The following is a 21,493-nucleotide window of genomic DNA, read 5'->3' as shown; positions in this document are numbered from 1 at the left end:
GGCAATACTAATGGCAGCTTGATTATCACAATACAACCTAAATGGATTATCATACTTAATTCCAAGTTGCTCAAGGAGAGATCTCAGCCATATAACTTCAGCTACACCATTAGCCATAGACCTATATTCTACCTCAACACTTTAGCGAGCAACAACATTTTGTTTCTTGCTTCACCATGACACTAAGTTACCTCTAACAAAAGGATAGTACCTTGAAGTTGATCTCCTATCATCAACACATCCGGCCCAATCAGCATTAGTATACACCTCTATCTTCATATGACCATTATTCTTAAAGAGTATGCCACGACCTAGACTTCGCTTCAAGTAAGCAACGATTCTTTCCACGGCAAGCAAATGAGTGATTTTAGGAGAATACATGTAATGGCTGACAATACTAACATAAGTGATGTCAAGACATGTGAGACATACGTAAAGGAGCATTCCTACCAGCCATTGGTACATGGCTTTGTCTTCAAGAGGCTCACTCCCTTCTGCACTTATCTTATGATTCAACTCAATGGGTGTGTTTTTCTGGTTTAACTCCCAGTTTCCAACTGTACTTAAAGAGATCAAGGACATATTTCCTCTGGAGAATGAAGATACCATGTCTAGAATGAGCCACCTCAATTACGAAGAAATACCACAGGTCACCCAAGTCTTTCACTTCAAATTCCTTACTAAGAAATTGCTTAAGTGAATCAATCTCATCAATATCACTATCTGTTACACTGCAAGAAGAGTCAAGGAAGTTCCATTTTTCTTAATGAAGAGAGTATGACAGGAGTGGGCATGTACATAACCAAAGCTTTCTAGAGCCAATCTAAATTTGTCAAACTAGGCTCTTGGAGATTCTTTAAACCATATAAAGCTTTCTGTAATTTGCAAACTTTCTTCCCTACATCTTCATTATAGAATCCAGGAAGTAACTCCATATACACCTCATCTTGCAAATCACCATTAAGGAAAGCATTCTTGACGTCCAATTGGAACAAAGGCCATGATAAATTTGCTGCAAGGGATAACAAAATCTTAATAGTATTCATCTTGGCTACAAGTGAAAAGGTTCCTAGATAGTCAATGCCATAAGTTTGGGTATACACCTTTGCAACCAGTTGGGCTTTATACCTTTTAATTGAACCATCTGGATTATGCTTCACAGTGAACACCCATCTACACTCAATTGGATTCTTCCCTCATGGCTTCTCTATTAGATCCCAGGTCTCATTCTTAATGAGGGCATCCATCTCTTTCTCCATTGCATTCTTCCACTCAGGTACCACAAGAGCTTCTTGGACAATTCTAGGAATAGGTAAAGCAGAAATAGATGCCAAATAAGATTTATAGGATGGTGAGAAATGCAATGGCATTAGATGAAGTGCATTGGTGCTTCCCTTTGCGAACTGCAATGGGAAGATCAAGGTCATCTGGAGGAGGTAAGGAATCAAAAAGTAAGAGTGATGTATCAATAGGCTAGGTAGAAGTACCTGAATCTGGAATTGTACAAGTGACAGGCACTGGCCTGACTGATCATGAGCACCAAAATCAACCTACCTCCACCTCCTATGAAAGACCTTCAACTCCTTACACCTCTAACAAGCACCCTCATACACAACTCTCCATCAAGAATAGAAAGATGCTAAGAAACTTCAAGACTAGGAACATCCCCCAGTGATTTAAAAGGCACGCCTAGGCACACAGGCGAGGTGCATTTAAGGGTATGCGCCTCACCTAGGTCCTAGGCGCATGCCTGGGCGCCTAGGTCCGAGGCGCATGCCTAGGCGCCTAGGTCCTAGGCGCATGCCTGGGTGCCTAGGTGTGCGCATGATGCGCCTTGCGCCTCAGCCTAGGCATGCACCTTTTGAAAATTTTACGCTATTTTGCTTTTTTTGAGCATAGCGGTTGGGTCGGGACATCCCCGGACCACCGTACCACACCCCTCGAGGCAAGCCCAAATAATCAATTTATAATGTTAATTGCTAATGTTGTTCATTCATTCATCCGAATAAAATATTTTCTTAAAAAGCAATTAAAATTATAAATTCATTAATTTGTGCGAGAATTAAGAATTTAACACCTAACATGGACTTGTTTGGGATTGCCTCGAGGGGTGTGGCACAAAGGCGGCTCGTAGAATCAAGAAAGTAAGATGTTTTACATTACATTAGCTACTTGAAGTAATGCAATTGAGTGAAAAAAAGTGATTAGAGGTTTTGCATGCTTGAAAATGTTTTATATGTTTGATTTTATTTTTAAATTCTCATTTGAATATGCTTTTCACCTTATGTTTACGTATTTTAATTTTAGATAATAGGTTTTTTAAAACATTTATTTTAAAATTTAAGTCTATAATTTTTATTAATATTATGTTTAATAATTTTTTATTTTTTTGAATTTTTTGGAATTTTTTTACATTTTTTTACTTTTTAGCATTTGTTTTGTATTTTTGCGCCTTGCTTCAAAAAGGTGCGCACTTCGCTTTGCACCTCAGGCGCAAATTGTCCTCTGCACCTTTTTTGCACCTTGTGCTTTTAAAACACTGCATCCCCCTCATTACTCTCCCTCCGAGAAGAAACTCCTAGGTAATAAGGTACATCCTCAAAGAAAGTAACATTCATGGGCACAAACCGAGATCCAAAACGAATATCATAATAGCAATGTCCCTTTTGGTTTTATGTATAACTGAGAAATATACATTTAGTACTTAGAGTCAAACTTAGAACGATAAGGTCCCAAAATTTAAAAAAAAAAAAAAAAAAAAAAAAACAAGAGGGATGGTGAACAAATCTTTATCAGGATGCAATAATGTAAAAGGAGCTTTCATATCCAGAACATGAGAAGGAACTCGATTGATGAGATATACAACTATATAAATAACATCCCCCCAGAAATGAATAAGGACATTAGAATTCAGCATAAAGGTTCTTGCAACTTTCAATATATGTTTATTTTTTCTCTCAACCACTCCATTTTGCTGAGGTTTATGAGGATAGGTACTGGTCAATAACCCCATACTCAAGGAAATATGAATTCAAGTGTTTAGTGAAGTATTCTTTGGCATTATCAGATCTGAAAATTTTGATTCAAACTCCAAATTGAGTTAGAACCATCTGATGAAAAGCATGGGTCAAAGTGGAAACATCATCCTGAGAGCGCATAAGGTAAACCCATGAGAAACGGGAGTAATCATCAGCAAACAGTAAGTACTTATATCCCCCCATAGCAGAAATATGATATAGACCCCACACATCAGTATATCACTCAAATAATAAGGTGATCCACAATGCTTTGCAAGATCACAACTCTCACACCTTAAATAAGACATGTGAACTAAATTAAACAAAGTAGGTAACAAACTTTTCAAAGACCCAAACGATTATGCAAAAGCATAATCTAACTCACGAACTAAGAAACATAGGACTTCACAGCTCTTTTATCATCTCAAGGTGGGTGCTCAAGCAAGTAGATTCCATTCGTCTCATGGCCAGTCCCAATCACCTTGCCACAAGATCCTAGAAAATACAAAAGTTAGGAAAGAAAGTTATTGAGCAACTCTAATTTCTAGTAATGCTATTGAGTGAAAGAAATTAGTGCTAAGTTTAGGTACATCAAATACTCTAATATTTCCCTTGCCCAAAACTGGAACAAGAGAGCCATCAGCTATAGATACTCTATCTCTCCTAAAGAGAAATGATATGAAGTGAATAATGAAGACAGGCTTGTCATATGATATAATGCACCAAAGTCTATAATCCAAGTAGGATTAGTGTTACCTGGAAATAAGGCATGATAAGCAGTAGCTCTTGTATCTAAGTGGGTAAAAGCTGAAGTAGAGGATGGAGGATGGTAGTAGAGGTAGGCTGAGATGATCCTGTAATTTCAGCTTCATTCTCCAACTGTGTCAAAACTGCCCTAACTACAGGTAAGGCCTCCAGAGAGGTAGATCTAGGTCTAGAAAGGGAAGAACAATCTGTTGTAATAGTTGCATTTGCATTCCCTTCTCATTCTTAAGTATTTCTGGCAAATAATTAAGATGAAGCTTCCAATGTCTTTAGTATGTCTAGGTTTCTTATAATACTCACAAAACACTACTTTTTTTCCTTCATTCTGCATCATAGTTTTCAAGGTGCCAAGGCGAGGCTAAGCAACAGGGGGGTGCCTTGTCACCTAAGTGAGCGCTAGGTGTCGCCTAGGTGATGGATTTTTTCAAGTAAAAATATGTATCCAAGGGTAGTTCCCAAGGTTCCATAACCATATTTCCTTAATAATTATCCACAACTTTCATGAGAAAAGTATAAAATTCATGTTAAAGAATAGAAAATCAACATATTCCAACATATTCATGAGAAAAAAAGAAAGAAAAGAATTTTCGAAAAATATAAGGGCTGAACCCTTATTTCTGTTATAGGAAAAGAAGAAAAAGAAAAGGTGGAAGAAGAAAATTGGTATATAGTATAGACACACAAAATTAGTAAAGAAAAAGAAGCAAATGTGTTGATTAGACAACATTTTAAGTTCTTCCTTACTTATTGGTTCAGGTTTTGAAGTCTTTTAGGGTTCAACACAGCATTTAGCAATGTTTGTGTTGATTAAACCCTAACAAATAAGAAAATAATAAAAAGAAATTAGTATATAAACACAAAATGAATATTTTGGTTTATAAATGTCTATTTTAAAATTATAACCTCAAAAAATTAAGAATATAAAACTTTTGTCTAACACACTATAGAAAACTGCTTGGCGATTAGGCGAGGCGAGCCTTCAAGGGCGCCTTGTCGCCTAGGCACCCACCTAGGCATCACCTTGACAACTATGTTCTGCATATCTTACTCCCCATCACCACCATGCTTTTTATCTTGCAGCTTCTAATGCTACCTCCATTTGAGAATTCTGCAGCATAACTTTCCTCCTACTCTCTTCACTGTCAAAATCTTAATTCAGACCTGCATGAAATTCAAAAGCCTTGTTCCTTTCCACCAACTTGTTATAAGTTGTTGCATCCTTATTGCTTTCCCACTCAATTGTTTCAAGATGATCTATCTCATGTCATAAGGATTGTTCACTTCAGTTTTCAGCTCAAAAGCCCCCTAACCATGCATCAAGTGGCTGTAAGCTTCTTTCATATTATCCTAAATATCCTTGGTTGTCTTTGCCCAAAGATAAGTTCTGCTAATATGAGGCTGCATCGAGTTGCACAACCATGTCATCACAAGATAATTTTCCTGAACCCATTTTGCATAAGAGGTTTCTTCCTTGGCCGGCTTCTTAATGTCAACAATCACATAACCCCCAAATGTAATTGTAGTAATTTGAAAGGGGTTGTTACCAGTCATACTACCAGCCCCTCCAACACCTCCGGCAGATTTTTGTTCATTTCCAAAAACCTCTATGCTGGACTCAATAAAGAGAAGAAAAGAAACTCCATCAACACCCTTTTGAATTAAAAAAATAAAATAAAATCCCCTAAACACTAAGAATAGAGTTTAGGAAGAAAAACTACCCAGAAAGAAAAACACTAAGTTCCAAGAACCCTACCTTCTGCTGCAAGCCTTCAAGAGTTGAAAAACTACCCAGAAATTTCTGAGAACCACCTTCAATCTGAGATTTAAACCCTAAATCTCAACCGAACTCAATATCTCTGATTCTTCCTGACTGTTGGAAAATCTCCAAGTACAGAACAGTCTTGGGCAAGCTTCAATCTCCACCAATCTCCAAGAATCAGGCCACAAGAAGAACTAGAAGTCCAGACCTAAGAAACTCTCATGCAGCCGGCTGGGAGAAGCCTACATGAGATTTAGAAACAGACCTAAACCTGCTCTGATACCAACTTGGATTTACAATTGTTAGCAGAACAGGTTTAGAAAGAAAGAAATAATCCAAGAAAAGAAGAGAAGAGAGGAAGAAGAAGAAACGAAGGAATAGAAGAAAAAGGGGGCTCTATGTTGTATTACTGCTGTCCTAAACAATATCATTTACATGTGCTAGCATAACATGAAGCAAAAGTAGAAGAGAAAACATGAAAATAACAAAATAGGTAACAGAACAACTCAATGAGTGGAACCACAAAGAGAAGTATCAAGTCTGGTCCACTGTATCACTACAATTTTCACCCTAGAGTGCATTCCCCATTTGGAAGTAGCTGGATAATCTAATAAAATAGTGCAGGTAAGATCAAGAACATTCTGCCCATGTTAGTTTATATCACATAACCAAGGCTTAGAGCTCTGTCATAGATATGCTATAAATACCTCAGTAACACCATGCCCTGTATTTGGTGCAAGCACCTCAACAAACCTTTGGCATGAATTATCCATTGAAAGCCATGTTGGAAGGGAAAGACATAATAATCCAGAATCCATGGTATATTCATTATAGAGAACACACTTCCCACAACCACAGCCACAGGACAACCAGAGACGCCCAATGATTTTTAAACACGCCAGTATTTAGTGAAAGAGACAAAATATCACATCAAGTCGGTATCTGATTAAAACACTGGCATGTTCAAAAATCAGAGGAGGGTCTCAGGTTTGCCCTGAAATGGTGGTCGCAGGAAACTTAAGTCCTTCATTATATGCCAAGAACTCTCAAAATCATTATTAAAACAGGTTTAAAATTACATACTAGTATGTAGCAAGCTGCAGTCCTGTACCATCTCCGTTGAAAGCATTCTTCAAACAACCTAAAATAATGATCACAAAAGTGTTTCTGATAAACAATGATGAAATAAAATAAAATAAAAATAAATTGATACTACTCATTATTCTACAAAAACAGGATTCATGTAGCCAACCCCATATAGTTGGGATAAGGCATGGATGATGATGATGATGAGTATTTATTATTCTACAAACTGAACTTTCTTCCCGAAGAATGTGTGAGAAAATTGATTACATCTTTATTGAAACCAGCCAACTCTCCCCCCCCCCTACAAACTGAACTTTCTTCCCAAAGAATGTGTGAGAAAATTGATTACATCTTTATTGAAACCAGCCAACTCCCCCCCCCCCTCTCACTCTCTCTCTCTCTCTCTCTGCTTCATGGGGCTACAGAACAGGGGTAACCCATCCCCCATATTCAACCCCCCATCCCTGATGACAGCAGGATTTCATCCCAAGTCTCAACTATAACCAGTGAGAGAACTTACCAACTGAGCCACCAGTCACCATTCAAAGTATCGATACTCTTGTTACACAAGATTTGCATATCAAGAGTTTTGTTTAATCAAAAGTATATTTTTTTGACTGACAAAATGACAGGGGAACCTATCACATCATCTATTATCACTTTAACACATCAAAATCTCTTAAGTTCTTAACATTTAGCATATCAATGATGATACTTTGAACCTTTTTTGACTGACAAAATGACAGGGGAACCTATCACATCATCTATTATCACTTTAACACATCAAAATCTCTGAAGTTCTTAACATTTAGCATATCAATGATGATACTTTGAACCTTGCCATTAGTTGGTTAGCCAACTTCCAATCAATGCCCCTGCCCCAATGGGAAAAACAAGTAAAAAAATAGAACTTCTCAGGAGTTAAACCAATTTCGAAATACACCAACAGAAAAGAGGAGAAACAATCAAAAATAAGAAAGAGTTAATAGATAATTACAGCACTGAGAAACCAAAGTGCCAAAGAGAAAACATGATATACATGAACAAGAAATAAAGAATCAAGAAAAGGAAGTCAGAAGGAGAGAAACAACTACAGCCAATAGAACATTTTCACATTATGATTCACCTAAGCTGTAAAATGAAGGCAAACTAAGAAGTCAACAAAACATACTCTGTCGATCTTCCTGCAGCAGAAAATAAATCTGCCCAATGTCGTCCATCAGTTTTTCTTGCCACACTTACAACAACGTCAAAGTATTCAGGAAAAGTCTTGATTAAATCACAGGTTTTCTCCAAAAGTAAGAAGCTGGTAGCACTTTTAGGGACTGATATTTGGTTCTTGTTCGCATTTTGCCTGTAAAGTAGTTACCATAGCATAAGCTACAATTGTGACTACAAAAAGAAGAGGAGAGGAGCATTTACTGCAAATATTATCATGAATACCAACCAATCACCCACCGCAAATAAATAAAGAAAGAAAGAAAGAAGAGGAAGAAACACCAATTTACGCTCCCAAAATTTAACAGCAGACACAGACATAATAGTAACAAAAATTCCCAACATAAGATAACCTTGTTGAAAAGTCCAATGCACACAACCAAACCAATTGAACTAATACTAGATATGGCACTAAACAGAACAATATGGTCAAACAGAATTCGGGATTCATGTAGGCAACCTCGTATAGTTGGAACAAAGGCTTCGATGAAAATGATGATGATGATAATAATTAATAACTAAATAAATAACAATGCTTCCTAGAAAGATTTGTCTCCACGGAAAACTAGTTGGACATAATATCCCAGCTAATGTTTTGATAGGTCAAATAATAAATCATATCCACAATATGAATGATTGCAAGGCTTACCACTTGATAGCCCTTTTAGCACAGCTTAACTAGATACTCGTTATACCTGACAAGGAAGTTGCCCATCACTGGAAGACCAGCTACAGTCGCTATTTTCCAGTAAAATATTTTAGCATGTAGAAGCTAGGATCTAGGGCATTCAGCTTTTGATGAGGGTATATAGCAAGAGAGAGGTAGACATATTAGGGGGGTGTAGAGAAGATGGGCCCAATGGCCCATAGCCCACAGTTGTGTTTTTAATTTTATGTTTATGTTCTGTTTTGTTAATGGGCCTGTCAACTTTAGTTTCTCTTCATGTTTAATTAGTTAGCCACCCCACTAAGGACTTGTAATTACTAAGGATTTAATTGTAATTTCTGATTATTAGTGACTACTCTTTATTGAAAAGGATTAGAGAAAGGAGGAGAAGTACAGACAACTCCTCTTTCATCCTTTCTTCTCAATCGTTCCATTCCTCTTCTTCGCTTCTCGCTGTCTTCTTTTGTTTCTTCTCCTTTTTAATCTGATTTCTTATTTCTTTTGGGACTGTTTTTCTTCTTGGTATCAGAGTAGGCCCCTCTTTTCTTTTTTCTTCATTAGAGAACTGAATCAATAATTGATTGAAGAAGATATTCAACCCAGCTGGTAATGGTTTTTGGGACAAAAGAAGATACTCTGTTCACCTTTCAAATAGTTTTTGGAATTTTGCACAAAATCCCTAATCAACTAGAGATTTATGATTGTGAGTCCCACAGGAGGTTTCACCTTGGCACTCAGTGGTTGGAGTCCTTGTTGCTTACCTTGAAGATCACCCAAGCAAAGCTCAGTTCTGTGAAGCCGACAAGGAGTGGCTACTATTTCTCTATTTCTCTCGGGTATCAGGTAAGGCGCAGTTGTGCTGATAGGGAACTGTGAAGGTTGGTACTTGGTGTTTGTATTTTCTGTCTTCCTTATTTGTCATCTGAAAATTGCTTTGGGATTTTTTAAGGAAGATGGATATTTCTGGAGTTGAAAATAAGTTGGGCTCAGAGTCCGGACAGGTTCCGGGAGCACCTGTAGACTTTTTATTAGCTATGACCACAGTCAAGATTGATGGGACTAACTATCTAGCATGGCCACAATCAGTAAAGATACATGTTTGTAGTAGAAGCAAGTGGGGATATATTTCCAGTAGCAAGAAAGCACCAAAGGAAGATGACTCTTCTTATGAGAAATGGTTGCAAGAGAACTACACTGTTATTGGGAGGATAGTGAATTCGATACAACCCCAAATTAGTCAACACTATCTATGGATGAATTCTGCTAAGGAAATATGGGACAGTGTTGCTGAAACCTATTCATAGAAATTGAATGTGACTAGGGCATATAAGTTAATAAGTGATGTGAACAATCTGAGGTAGGGGGAGAGACCTTTAGCAGTCTATTTCTCAATGCTGAAATCCTTGGGGCAAAAGATAGATCTCATGGAAATTGTTATCTGGGAAAGTATAAACAATGCAGAAACATACAAGAAATTAATTGAGAGGAATGGAGTCTTTGAATTCCTGACAGGGTTGAGCCCGGAATTTGACATTACCATGCAGAATATCCTAGCTAAAGACAATGTATCTTTGTCTCAGGCTTATGCCATGGTGAGTAATGAGGAGAGTAGGAGGTTGGTTCAAGTTTAAGGGGCTATTCCAGTTGACCATTTTGCTAATATGGGGATGGAACCTAAGGTGGTTGTAGGGAAGGAGGTTATATGTGAATATTGCAAGAAACCAAGACATACCAAGGATACATGTTGGAAGCTACATCTAGACCTTCTTCAATCTCGTTTTAAAAAGAAGGCCGAAAATGGGAAGATTGGGAACGCCAATGCAACCATAGTTTCAAATAATGACAGGAGTGAAACTTATGAGAAAGTCGTTAGTGAGCCAGTGTTTTAAGAGCGCAAGGCACAAAAAAGGCGCAGGGGTCAATTTGCGCCTGAGGCACAAGGCAAGGCGCACACCTTTTTGAAGCAAGGCGCAAAAATACCAAAAAAAAAGCTAAAATATCAAAAAACAAATGTCAGAAAATTCAAAAAAAATGCCAAAAAATTCAAAAAAAATCAAAAAACAATATTTAACATAATATTAATAAAAAAATATAAACTTAAATTTTAAAATAAATGTTTTAAAAAACCTATTATCTAAAATTAAAAGACATAAACATAAGATGTAAAGCATATTCAAATGAGAATGAATATTACATATTACATGTTTTTTAAAATTAAAAACCTATTATCTAAAATTAAAATGCATAAACATAAGATGTAAAGCATATTCAAATGTTTTTTTTAAATAAATGTTTTAAAAACCTATTTTCACTCAATTGCATTACTTCAAGTAACTAACGTAATGTAAAACATATTACATTCCTGATTCTACAAGCTGCCTTTGTCCATGCCCCTCGAGGCAAGCCCAAACAAGTCCACGTTAGGTCTGAAATTCTTAGTTTTCACACAAAAAATAATGATTTTATAGTTTTAATTGCTTTTTAACAAGACATTTTATTAGGATGAATGAATGAACAACATTACCAAATTGGAGATTCTCGGAGCCGAGGCGCAAGGCGCATCAGGCACACCAAGCATGCGCCTTTTGAAAGGGTTGCGCCTATGACCTAGGCAAGGTGCATACCCTAAAATGTGCCTCGCCTATGTGGCTAGGCACGCCTTTTAAATCACTATAGTGAGGAGTTGGTTGTTATGAAGGCGAAGTATGAGAAATATGGAAGGATAATCAGTCATCTTGAGAGTGCAGCCACCACCTCCTCTAACTCTTCAGGCAATCCAACTACTATATTTGCTCATTCAAGTATACGTGCTACTGCCAACCATGCAGCCATTTTAGGTAATCGTAGGATCCCTTGGATTATAGATTTTGGTACTTCTGATCATATGACCAACATTTCTACCCTATTTAGTTCTTATTACTTACTTTCTAGTCGTGATAAGATTACCCTAGCCAATGGCTCTCTTGCTCCCATCTCTAGCAAGGGAGTCATCAAGGCCACTGACTCCCTTTCCCTTACTTATATCCTTAATGCCCCTAGGCTACACATTAACTTGATGTCTGTGAGCAACCTAACTAAATCCTTAAACTGTGGTATAATCTTTTTTCCGTCTTATTGTGTTTCTCAGGACTTGAAGTTTCAAAAAGTGATTGGGAGTGGGCATGAGGCAAATGAAATATTTCTGCTGGATACTCCTGGACAAAGCCTAGGACAGCCTGAGAGTGTTGCTTTTGGGTATACTTCTTCAGAGTTTTTTAGTCGTGTCATGTTATGTCATTTTCGTTTGGGTCATTTATCATTTTCTTCTTTGAGCCATTTATTCCCAGAGTTGTTTAAGGGAATTAACTTGTCTAATCTTCATTGTGAGTCATGTGAGTTATCAAAACAATGTAGAAGCACTTATCCTTTGAGTAATAAGAGATCCACTTTTCCTCTTCATATTGTGCACTCTGATATGTGGGGGTCGTACTACTTGCCTTCTATTGGTGGCTATCAATATTTTATCTTGTTCATTGACGATTTTTCTCGGTATAGTCGGTTATTTTTTATGAGATCGCGTGATAAAGTTCCCAAACTTGTGAGACAATTCCATGAATTTGTTCTTATCCAGTTTGATACAAAAATCAAGATATTTTGGTCCGCAATGCAAAATAATACTTTGAGAAAAACCTTACTTCTTATCTCACTAACTTTGGGGTTATCCACCAGAGCTCTTGTGTTCGTACACCGAAACAAAATGGAATAGCCGAGAGGAAGAATCGTCACATAGTTTAAGTTGCAAGGAGCATTTTATTTGCTTCACATGTTCCTACAAAGTTTTGGGGGGATGTTGTTCTCACAACAACATACTTAATCAATCGTATGTCATCTAGAGCTTTGGGCATTAAATCTTCTTTTAATCTTCTTTATCCAAATAAGAAGTTTTTTTCTCTTCCCTTTGGGTCTTTGGTTGCACCTGTTATATACACATTTTTAGTACCCAAAGACATAAGTTTAAACCAAAGGCCCATAAGTGCATTTTCCTTGGTTATGCCTCCACATAGAAGGGTTATTGTTGTTCTGATCCTAGTAGTGGGACTCGTTATGTCTCAATGCATATCATTTTTGATGAGTCTACTCTTTTCTATGGTTCTTCTAAGGGGTAGCATCATTCACAAGGGGAGTGTTTGTCACAGTTGTTTGCACTTCCCCTTCTGGTTCCTGTTAAGTCTTCTTTTGTTGAGTCCAAAAGGCAACAATCATCTCCTAGTTCCTCAACTACTCCTGTTTCTCCACCATTGCCTCCTCGCCCTCCTCCTATTCACAAGTGGTACCAGTGGCAAAAAACCAAGAGTGAGCAGATTGTTTCTCCTATATCACATGAGCCTCCTACACTACCAGTTATTGAAGAGACAACAGGTGTTGAGGTCACACCCTTGCATCCTCCCTTCCAGACCTTGATGTCCCTATTGCCATAAGTAAAGGTAAACAAAAATGTACTACACATTGCATTTATAAACATCTTTCTTATGGTCTTATTTCTCCTTCATATTATTCCTTTCTTTCCTTTGTTTCTTCTCACCCTATACCCAGGTCTGTAACAGCACTCTCTACTCCAAAATGGAGGGATGCTATGAGAACCAAGATAGAGGAACTACACAAGAATGACACATGGGAAGTGGTCGATTTGCTTGAAGGGAATGAGCCACTAGGCTACAAGTGGGCGTATACCATTAAATATCATGCTAATGGCTCTAATAAGAGGTACAAAGCCTGATTAGTTGCAAAAGGCTATACATAGACAGACATATGGGATTGACTACCTGGATACCTTTGCCCCTGTTGCGAAGATGACCTCTACGAGGGTCGTACTACTTTTGGCAGCTCATTCAGATTGGCCCCTTTATTAGCTAGATGTGAAAAATGCCTTCTTGAATGGAGAGGTACATGAGGAAGTGTATATGCCTCTCCCACCAGGGATGCATGGCTCAGACATGGAGGGTAAGGTGTGCAAGATGAAGAAGTCTCTATGGACTCAAACAGTCACCTAGCCTAGTTTGAGAGGTTTAGGGCTACTCTTGTTAACTTTAGTTACACACAGACCCAGTTTGATCATACCCTCTTTGTGAAGAGATATTAATTGGTGGTAATCTTATAGTCTATGTGGATGACATTGTGATGACTGCCAATGATGTGACAGGGATTGATGACCTTAAAGCCTTTCTTTGTGTACAGTTTGAAATCAAAGATCTAGAGGAATTGAGGTATTTCTTAGGTATTAAAGTGGCTCGGTCTAAAGATGGAATCTTCATATCCCAACGCAAGTATGTGCTAGACTTGCTCATTGAAACAAGTATAATGGATGCAAGACTGGTGGCTACCCCTATTGATACTAATCACAAGCTTTCTGCTTCAGATGGAGAACTATTCAAGGATAGGGGAGTGTTTCAAAGGTTGTTAGGGAAACTGCTATATATATGTATGACTCGCCTTGACATTGCATATGTTGTTAATTGCATTAGCCAGTTCATGCATGCCCCCATAGATACACATATGGCAGCAGCGGAGAGGATTTTATGTTACTTGAGTACTCTAGGGAAAGGTATTCTTTTTGCTAAACATGGTCATATGAAACCAGAAGCCTATACAGATGTTGACTGGGCAAGCAACGATCATAGCACTCTGTGGTTGCTAGATCTTCAGCTGAGGTAGAGTATAAAGTTATGGCTCATGGAGTTTCTGAGCTACTTTGGCTTCAATCCCTGATGAAGGAATTGGGTGTTGAGTATGATAGACCATTGATGTTGTATTGTGACAATCAAACCGCCATTAACATTGCCCACAATCCTATACAACACGATAAAACAAAGCACATTGAAGTTGATAGGCATTTCATCAGAAAAAGAGTGGCTTCTAGAGAAATTTGTCTACCCTCCATTACATCTGAAGAACAATTAGTTGATATTCTTACCAAGGGAGTCTCCAAGGCCAACCTACAACATGATATAGGCAAGCTAGGCATGATTGACATCTATGCACAAATTGAGGGGGAGTGTAGAGTATGGGCCGAATAGCCCATAGCCCATAGTTGTGTTTTAAATTTTATGTTAATGGGCCTGTTTCCTATGGGCCTGTTAACTTTAGTTTGTCTTATGTCTAATTAGCTAGCCGCCCCACTAAGTACTTACTTATAATTACCAAGGATTTACTTGTAATTTCTGATTACTAGTGATTATTCTTTCATGAAAAGGATTAGGGAAAGGAGGAGAAGTACGAACAACTCTTCTCTTTCAACCTTTCTTCTCAATCATTCCCTTCCTCTTCTCATCTTGTTTTCTTCTTTTGTTTCTTCTCCTTTTTAACCTGATTTCTTATTTCTTTTGGGATTGTTTTTCTTTTAGGTGCAACTTGGGTGGACCCAACCCAAGCCCAGACCAACCTAGGTTGTAATATTACATGGGTTAGGTTTGGATTTTGATCCTTGGGCTGAGTCGGGGTCCAAAAGTTAAGGTTTTATAATTTTTCAGGCTGGGCTTGGGCCTAGCCCTTAGGTAGCCCAAACCCAGCCCAACCATCCCAACCCAAACCTAGCCCAATAATATAAATGTATATATGAGTTAGCTGTAACCAATGGTAACCAGACCTGAAAGAGAATGAAGAAAAAGGGGTATAGATTCTAATGGTTCCGCTGCCCCAATGAAATGCAATTTATATTAAACAAATAGAAGAGGTACAGAGACAAGAATACCCCTGCTACCTATATAAAAGAGAGGAAAGAAACAAATTATAATAATAATAATAATAAAACAGTAACAAATAAGTAACAAGTAGTGGCATCACAAACTAAATAGTTATATCTCTATAATATGCATATATAGACACATTTAAATAAACATGCATATATACATATTTTTTTAATAAAAAACTCATGTATGCATACATGCATACATATACACATACATGTATGTCAATGTTAGTGTAGGTTGATTGACCAACCTGAATCAATCCCGGGCCTGGGCCCAATCCAAGTGCATCAAATTTTAGTGCAAGCGAGAATCCGGTTGGACAGTTTGGGTTTGACCTTGGGCTCAGGTCAAAATCGGGCTTTAGGCCCAATTCTTAAGGTTGGGCCTAGGTTAAGCTAACACCAGGCCCAACCCGCCCGACTTGCACCCAAGACATATCCCTAGTTTCCTTTTAAACTATAAAATGAATATTTCTTATCTCTTTTATTTGTTGCAACATTACAATTCGGTATTGTCAGAGCCAAGTCTTGAAGCAAAGGGAATATAAAAGACCATCCAACTAGGATTGGGACCAATTTAGTGGAATTCAATTTTCCCATAGCAACCATGTCAGACAGATTAGGACATGGGCATCGGTTCCACATATGTGTCAGACCCTTCAAATCCATATCCACTTTTGAAATACATTGAATTGACAACTATTGCAAGTATACTAAGTAGGGAATTAACCTGACATAAATTGCAAGTATGTGTTTAAAACAAATATCAATTGAAACTTGAAACTTGAACTTATGCAGTTCTAAACTAGGATTTTTTTATTTTTAATCAAATACAAGGTGGACTTATATTCCCTCTACTTCAAGACTTGGCTCTGACAATACCAACTTGTAATGTTGAAACAAAAAAAAGGGTGGATTTTTATATATTATTTTAACTATAATTTCAAATATCATGTTAGAAGTTCATTTATTGGATTATTTGTTGCAAAAAAAAATCTTTTTATTAGATATTAAAAATGTAAAAAAAAGGAAAGCCCAACGCATGAAGCTCCTACCATGGCTTCACAACATAAGGAGGGATAGGTTTACACCAAATCTATTAAACCGGAATGTTTACCCCACATGAATCTAAATGAACCAATAGGTTGAAGGAGGCACAAGAGAAAAGGCCCTTAGAAGGAGACCAAACTCTTGCATCAAAACAATTTGGGCCCAAAAAATGCATTTTCTAACTTTGATAGCAAAAGAATTAGGGAATTGCATTCAGTATTCCTCAAGCCCCTCCTGAAACCAAAATCCCAATTTAACCCTAAAGCAGTGGTTACACCAAATTTGGAAACAAGTTCCATTTTGTAATTGGATAGAGAATAAAATACAAGGAATTGTAGCTTAAGAGGCAGCTCATCAATCCAAAGACCTTCCCAAAATAGCCTCAAATTGCTTTCTACAGGGAGCTCAATGAAGTCTGAATCGCCATTTTGCAACCCAACCATTTTCCACCACACCATGAATGCTTTCAATGATCATGTGTTATAGCTTGTCACCCTCTAAGGGAGATGTCCAAAGCCACTTTCCTAGTAGAGTTGTGTTTCTCTTGATTCCCAATGCCCAAGCTCCCCTAAACCTTAGGCTTGCATTGTTCCCATTTTACCAAGTGTTCTCTTTACTCATCGCCTGGTTCCCACAAAAAGTCTCTCATAATATTTTTGTAATTGCCTGGTCACTTTCATTAGAATCCTAAAATTAGAGAGCAAGTAAATAAGCAAGTTAGCTAAGGTGGATTTGATCAGAGTTATTCTACCCCCCCCCAAAGAGATGTAGTCCATCTTCCACATAGCTAACTTTTAACAAATCATTCCAGAACAGGTTTCTAGAAGCATGTTCTTAGATTACCCCAAAAGGCACTAAGATACTCTAAGGGCTAACCTTGGACTTCACATCCAAGAATCTCTACCACTACCCAAATGGCATCCCCCTCCGATATTGACTCCCACCACAGAACTTTTCCCCCAATTCATTTTCAAACTTGATTCCTTCTGTAATTCCTCGACAACATCCATTAGATTCCTCATACTAGTTTCATCACACTCCTCTAAGAAAATGATTATATCATCTACAAACTGAAATGAGTTGCAATGATCTCATCCCCTCCAATCCTCCAACCTCTAATCGAGCAATTTGATTCAGCTCTAATGATCAGTTTGCTAAGCAATTCAGCAATAAATGTGAAAAGAAAAGGGAAGATGGATCCACCTTGCCTCAAGCCTCTCTTAGTAGGGAAGAAATCTCTAGAAACACCGTTTATTAGAATCGAAAAGTGAACTGAACTGATACACCCATATATCCAATTCCTCCATCTTTCTCCCAACCCTATCTTTTTCAACAAACCAAGTAAGAAGGACCAACCCACCATGTCGTAGGCCTTTTCAAATCTAATTTACAGATTAGACCTTCCTCTCTGCACTTCTTTTTCTCTACCACACACTCAATGGCCACAAAAATACGGTCTACTATTTGTCTCCCTTCAACAAAAGTTACTTGATTCTGAGAGATTACAAAAGGCAGGATGGTTTTAGCCTCTTTCTTTTTAGGCACTAGGGCTAGGAACGTGGCATTTGCCCCTAGTGAAATTTCCCCTTCAAAATGAAATTTTACAAAAACCTCAGGGCCTGGAGCTTTAACTCTCTCTATTGAGAAAACAACATCATGAACTTCTACACTAAAATGTCTCTCTAACAAGGCAGCTTGGGGAATAGAAATTGTGTCCCAATTCAAATTCTCCAGATCAATGTTCCTCTCCCCTAAGGTAGGGCTGCAAACAGATGGGATTGGGTTTTTTTTTTTTTTTTTGATAAATGAGAGTAGTTTTATTAATTCAAAAAATAGCAGTACATTCAGCCTAGGAAGAGGCATGAGGTGTTACCTCCCCCTAGGACTGAGTCATAAACACTAAACAAACACAAGCCTGAAGAACAGTTACAAAGTGGCCCAAAACAGATCTCCCCTTGACACCCCTTGCTTGGCCAAAGAATCAGCCATTGCATTTGCTGATCTGCTGACCCACTGAAACCAGACTGACATATTCCTTGTCGGCCATTTAACTTTCTTTAACAGATCCCTGTAGCCCCAACAAGCTATCTCTGGACTTGTCAACCAGCCCACTACTACCTTGGAATCCCCTTCTACTATCAAATTATTCACTCCAAGTTGACTGACCATCTGTATACCTTGTACCGCTGCTAGTATCTCTGCCCTTACAGAACCACCAACACCCACTGGTCCTGAAAATAAAGACAACATGTTGTCATCTTTGTCTCTCAGAATCCCTCCTATTCCAGATGGCCCTGGGTTACCTTGGCAGCTACCATCAAAATTCAGTTTTACCACTCCATCCAGTGGGGATTCCCATTCAGCTTGTGATTTGTTCTTTGTCAAGACTGTAGAAGCCACTGCTGCCCAGTTTCTCCTCAAGTCATCAAAGGAGTAATCTGCTAACAAGTGTGAAGATTTCAACCACGAGACTGTCCTTGTCATTATGCATTCCTTGATTTCAGCAAGACTTCTTTCCTTTTCTTGAAATATTCTAGCATTTCTCTCCTCCCATAAAGTCCACAAGGTAGCGGCTCTAATACATTTCCACATTAGCCTCCCTCTTTTTGTCAATCTCCCAAAGGTAGCTGGAATGAACAGGAGCTTTACTTCGGAGGGCAAGTTCCACCTGCACCCAAATAGTGAAACAACCCAGTTCCAAATATTGGTAGCTAAAGAGCACGATATCAGAAAATGGTTACAGCCCTCACCCTTCACTTTACACAAGAAACACCAATTTGGGGACAAACACAAGTAAGGTTTATTCTTTTGCAAGTTTTCCACCGTATTGATCTTACCCAAGTAGGCTTCCCAACAAAACACTGCTATTTTAGGAGGAATTGGCCTTGACCAGACCTCTTTAATAGGGAAAACCTGAGAGGAGGGGCTGGAGCAGAGGGCTTTAAAGAAAGAAGCACAAGTGAAGGAGTCAACCGGGGTTAGAGACCAAACCCTTTTATCCGGGTTAGGGGGGTCCAGGCACACTGAGTCTAGAAGCAACAAGAGCTCTAAAACACAAAGAAGTTCTTCATCCCTTAACCCAAATTTCCAGTTTAAATCCAAAGGGCGAAGCGGGGGGAAAGAAACCATGAAATTGGTTTCTTTTTAAAGAGGGAGATGGAATAGAGAGAAGGAAAGCGGTCTTTTAGGGGTTGAGTGCTCACCCAAATATCTTCCCAAAACAGAATGGAGTTCCAGAACAAGTATCATACCTTACAAATCTGAGGAACTTTGGGAGAATGCCATAAATAGCCTTCCAAGGTATTGCGAGCAAAGCCCTTCGGGATACCCCTGCATCCCAACCTAATTCAGAACAGCCATGGATACTCTTCATTACTTCATGCCACAACCTATCCCTCTCCAAGGGCCACCTCCAAAGCCACTTACCTAAAAGAGCTTCATTCTTACTCACCACATTCCCTAAGCCTAGGCCTCCTTCATTTTTGCTTCTACTCACCACCTCCCACCTAATCAAGTGATCTTTTTCCTCTTCCCCAGGTTTCCATAAGAAGTCCCTCATCAGTTTTTCCAACCTCTTTGCCTCCCTTTTAGGAATTCTAAAGACCGACAGGAAGTATAAAGGCAAGTTGGCTAAAGTTGCTTTAATCGAAGTAACTCTACCCCCTAGGGAAATATAGTTTCTCCTCCAAGCTGTCAACTTTTTTTTTGAACCTTTCCACCACCAGGTTCTAGAACCTACTTTCCCTTAAATTTGCGCCTAAGGGAAGTCCTCGGTAGGATAGAGGCCACTGAGACCATGTGCATTCTAACGAGGCTGCTATAGAGTCCATTTCCTCTCTAATCAAATTTATTCCAACAACACAGCTTTTCTCAAAATTTATCTTCAAATTTGAGGCCTTCTCAAAGTGAATTATCAAATCCTTCAGATTTCTTACCTCCATAAGACCATAACCTTCACAAAAGATTATTAATGTTGTCTGCAAATTGAAGATGGATTACTAAAACTCAATCTCTACCTATTCTCCACTCTCTTAAGGATCCGGCCCTATCCGCTTTTGAGAGAAGTCTACTAAAAGCATGAGCAACTAAAGTGAATAGGAAAGGTGACATGGGGTCACCTTGTCTCAAACCCCTACTAGCTGGGAAGAAACCGTTAACTACCCCATTGACTAGGATGGAGTAATGGCAAGAGGAAAGGCAACCATTCATCCATTTGCACCATCTATCCCCAAACCCACACTTCCTTAGCACGAGTAATAGAAACCCCCAATCCACTAGGTTGTAAGCCTTTTCAAGATCTAGTTTACAAACATAACCTTTATGACCCGATCTCCTCATCTCCTCCACACAGATGGGATTGGGTTCGGTAAAGGGTATATCCAATCCAATCCAATATGAAATTTGACTGATCCAAATCCGATAAGAATCCATCAAATTTTCAAGAGTATGAACTGAATTCGAATTCGAATATCTTTTTTTTAAGAGTATAAAAAAAAAGGATATAATAATATCTTATCAAATATCGAATTCGAATCTGATTCGATTAGAATTGTAATAAAAAAATATGATATAATATAAATAATAAATTATATTATTTATATAATATATCATATTATTTACATAATATACTATATTATTTATATAATATATCATATTATTTACATAATATACTATATTATTTATATAATATATTACATTATTTATATAATATAATATATTATATTAATTATATATTATAATAATATTTTATAATATATAATATATAACTAATATATAAAATATATAGAATATACATATATAATATATAATAATTCATAACTAGTATATTGGATCGGTCGTAGCAGATCAGGTCAGGGTATATCCAAATTCAATCCGTTAACTAAGCAGATCAACTTCTCCGATCTGATCCAATTTGTTAGGATCAAAGGAGGCATCCAAATCCGGCTCTTATCAGATCAAATTCGGATTCAAATCAGATCTGATCTGACTTATTTGCAGCCCATCCCTAAGGTAGCAAAGATAGATTTAAAATGACCCAAAAATGTCTTGACAATCTCCTCCCTATTTATCACTCGGTCCCCTACCTCAATGCTAGCGATCAGATTTTTCTTTCTACCTCGAAGGTTGGTTAAAGATACTCTAAGGAGAGAAGACCAAGACATAGTAATTTTACAAGAAACAAAGAAAGAAGTAATCAACAGAAATCC

At 37.9% G+C, this 21,493-nt stretch overlaps 1 protein-coding gene across 1 annotated transcript in view; it reads right to left on the bottom strand.

Annotated features, from left to right (window-relative positions):
* LOC148848752 (uncharacterized) overlaps window positions 1-21,493 on the bottom strand; it is a 64,382-nt gene that overhangs the window by 6,814 nt on the left and 36,075 nt on the right. Inside the window, exons 14-15 of the mRNA XM_088951138.1 lie at window positions 7,799-7,981; window positions 6,625-6,682 (exon numbers count right to left, since the gene is read on the bottom strand). Of these exons, the coding sequence (XP_088807264.1) occupies window positions 6,625-6,682; window positions 7,799-7,981 (241 nt within the window). The remainder of the gene's footprint in view (window positions 1-6,624; window positions 6,683-7,798; window positions 7,982-21,493) is intronic.

Source organism: Nelumbo lutea, chromosome 6 (genome assembly GCF_056320005.1).
Source record: "Nelumbo lutea isolate HS-2025 chromosome 6, American lotus-T2T, whole genome shotgun sequence".
Lineage (NCBI taxonomy): Eukaryota > Viridiplantae > Streptophyta > Magnoliopsida > Proteales > Nelumbonaceae > Nelumbo > Nelumbo lutea.
This window is presented reverse-complemented; position numbering and strand designations above follow the sequence as displayed.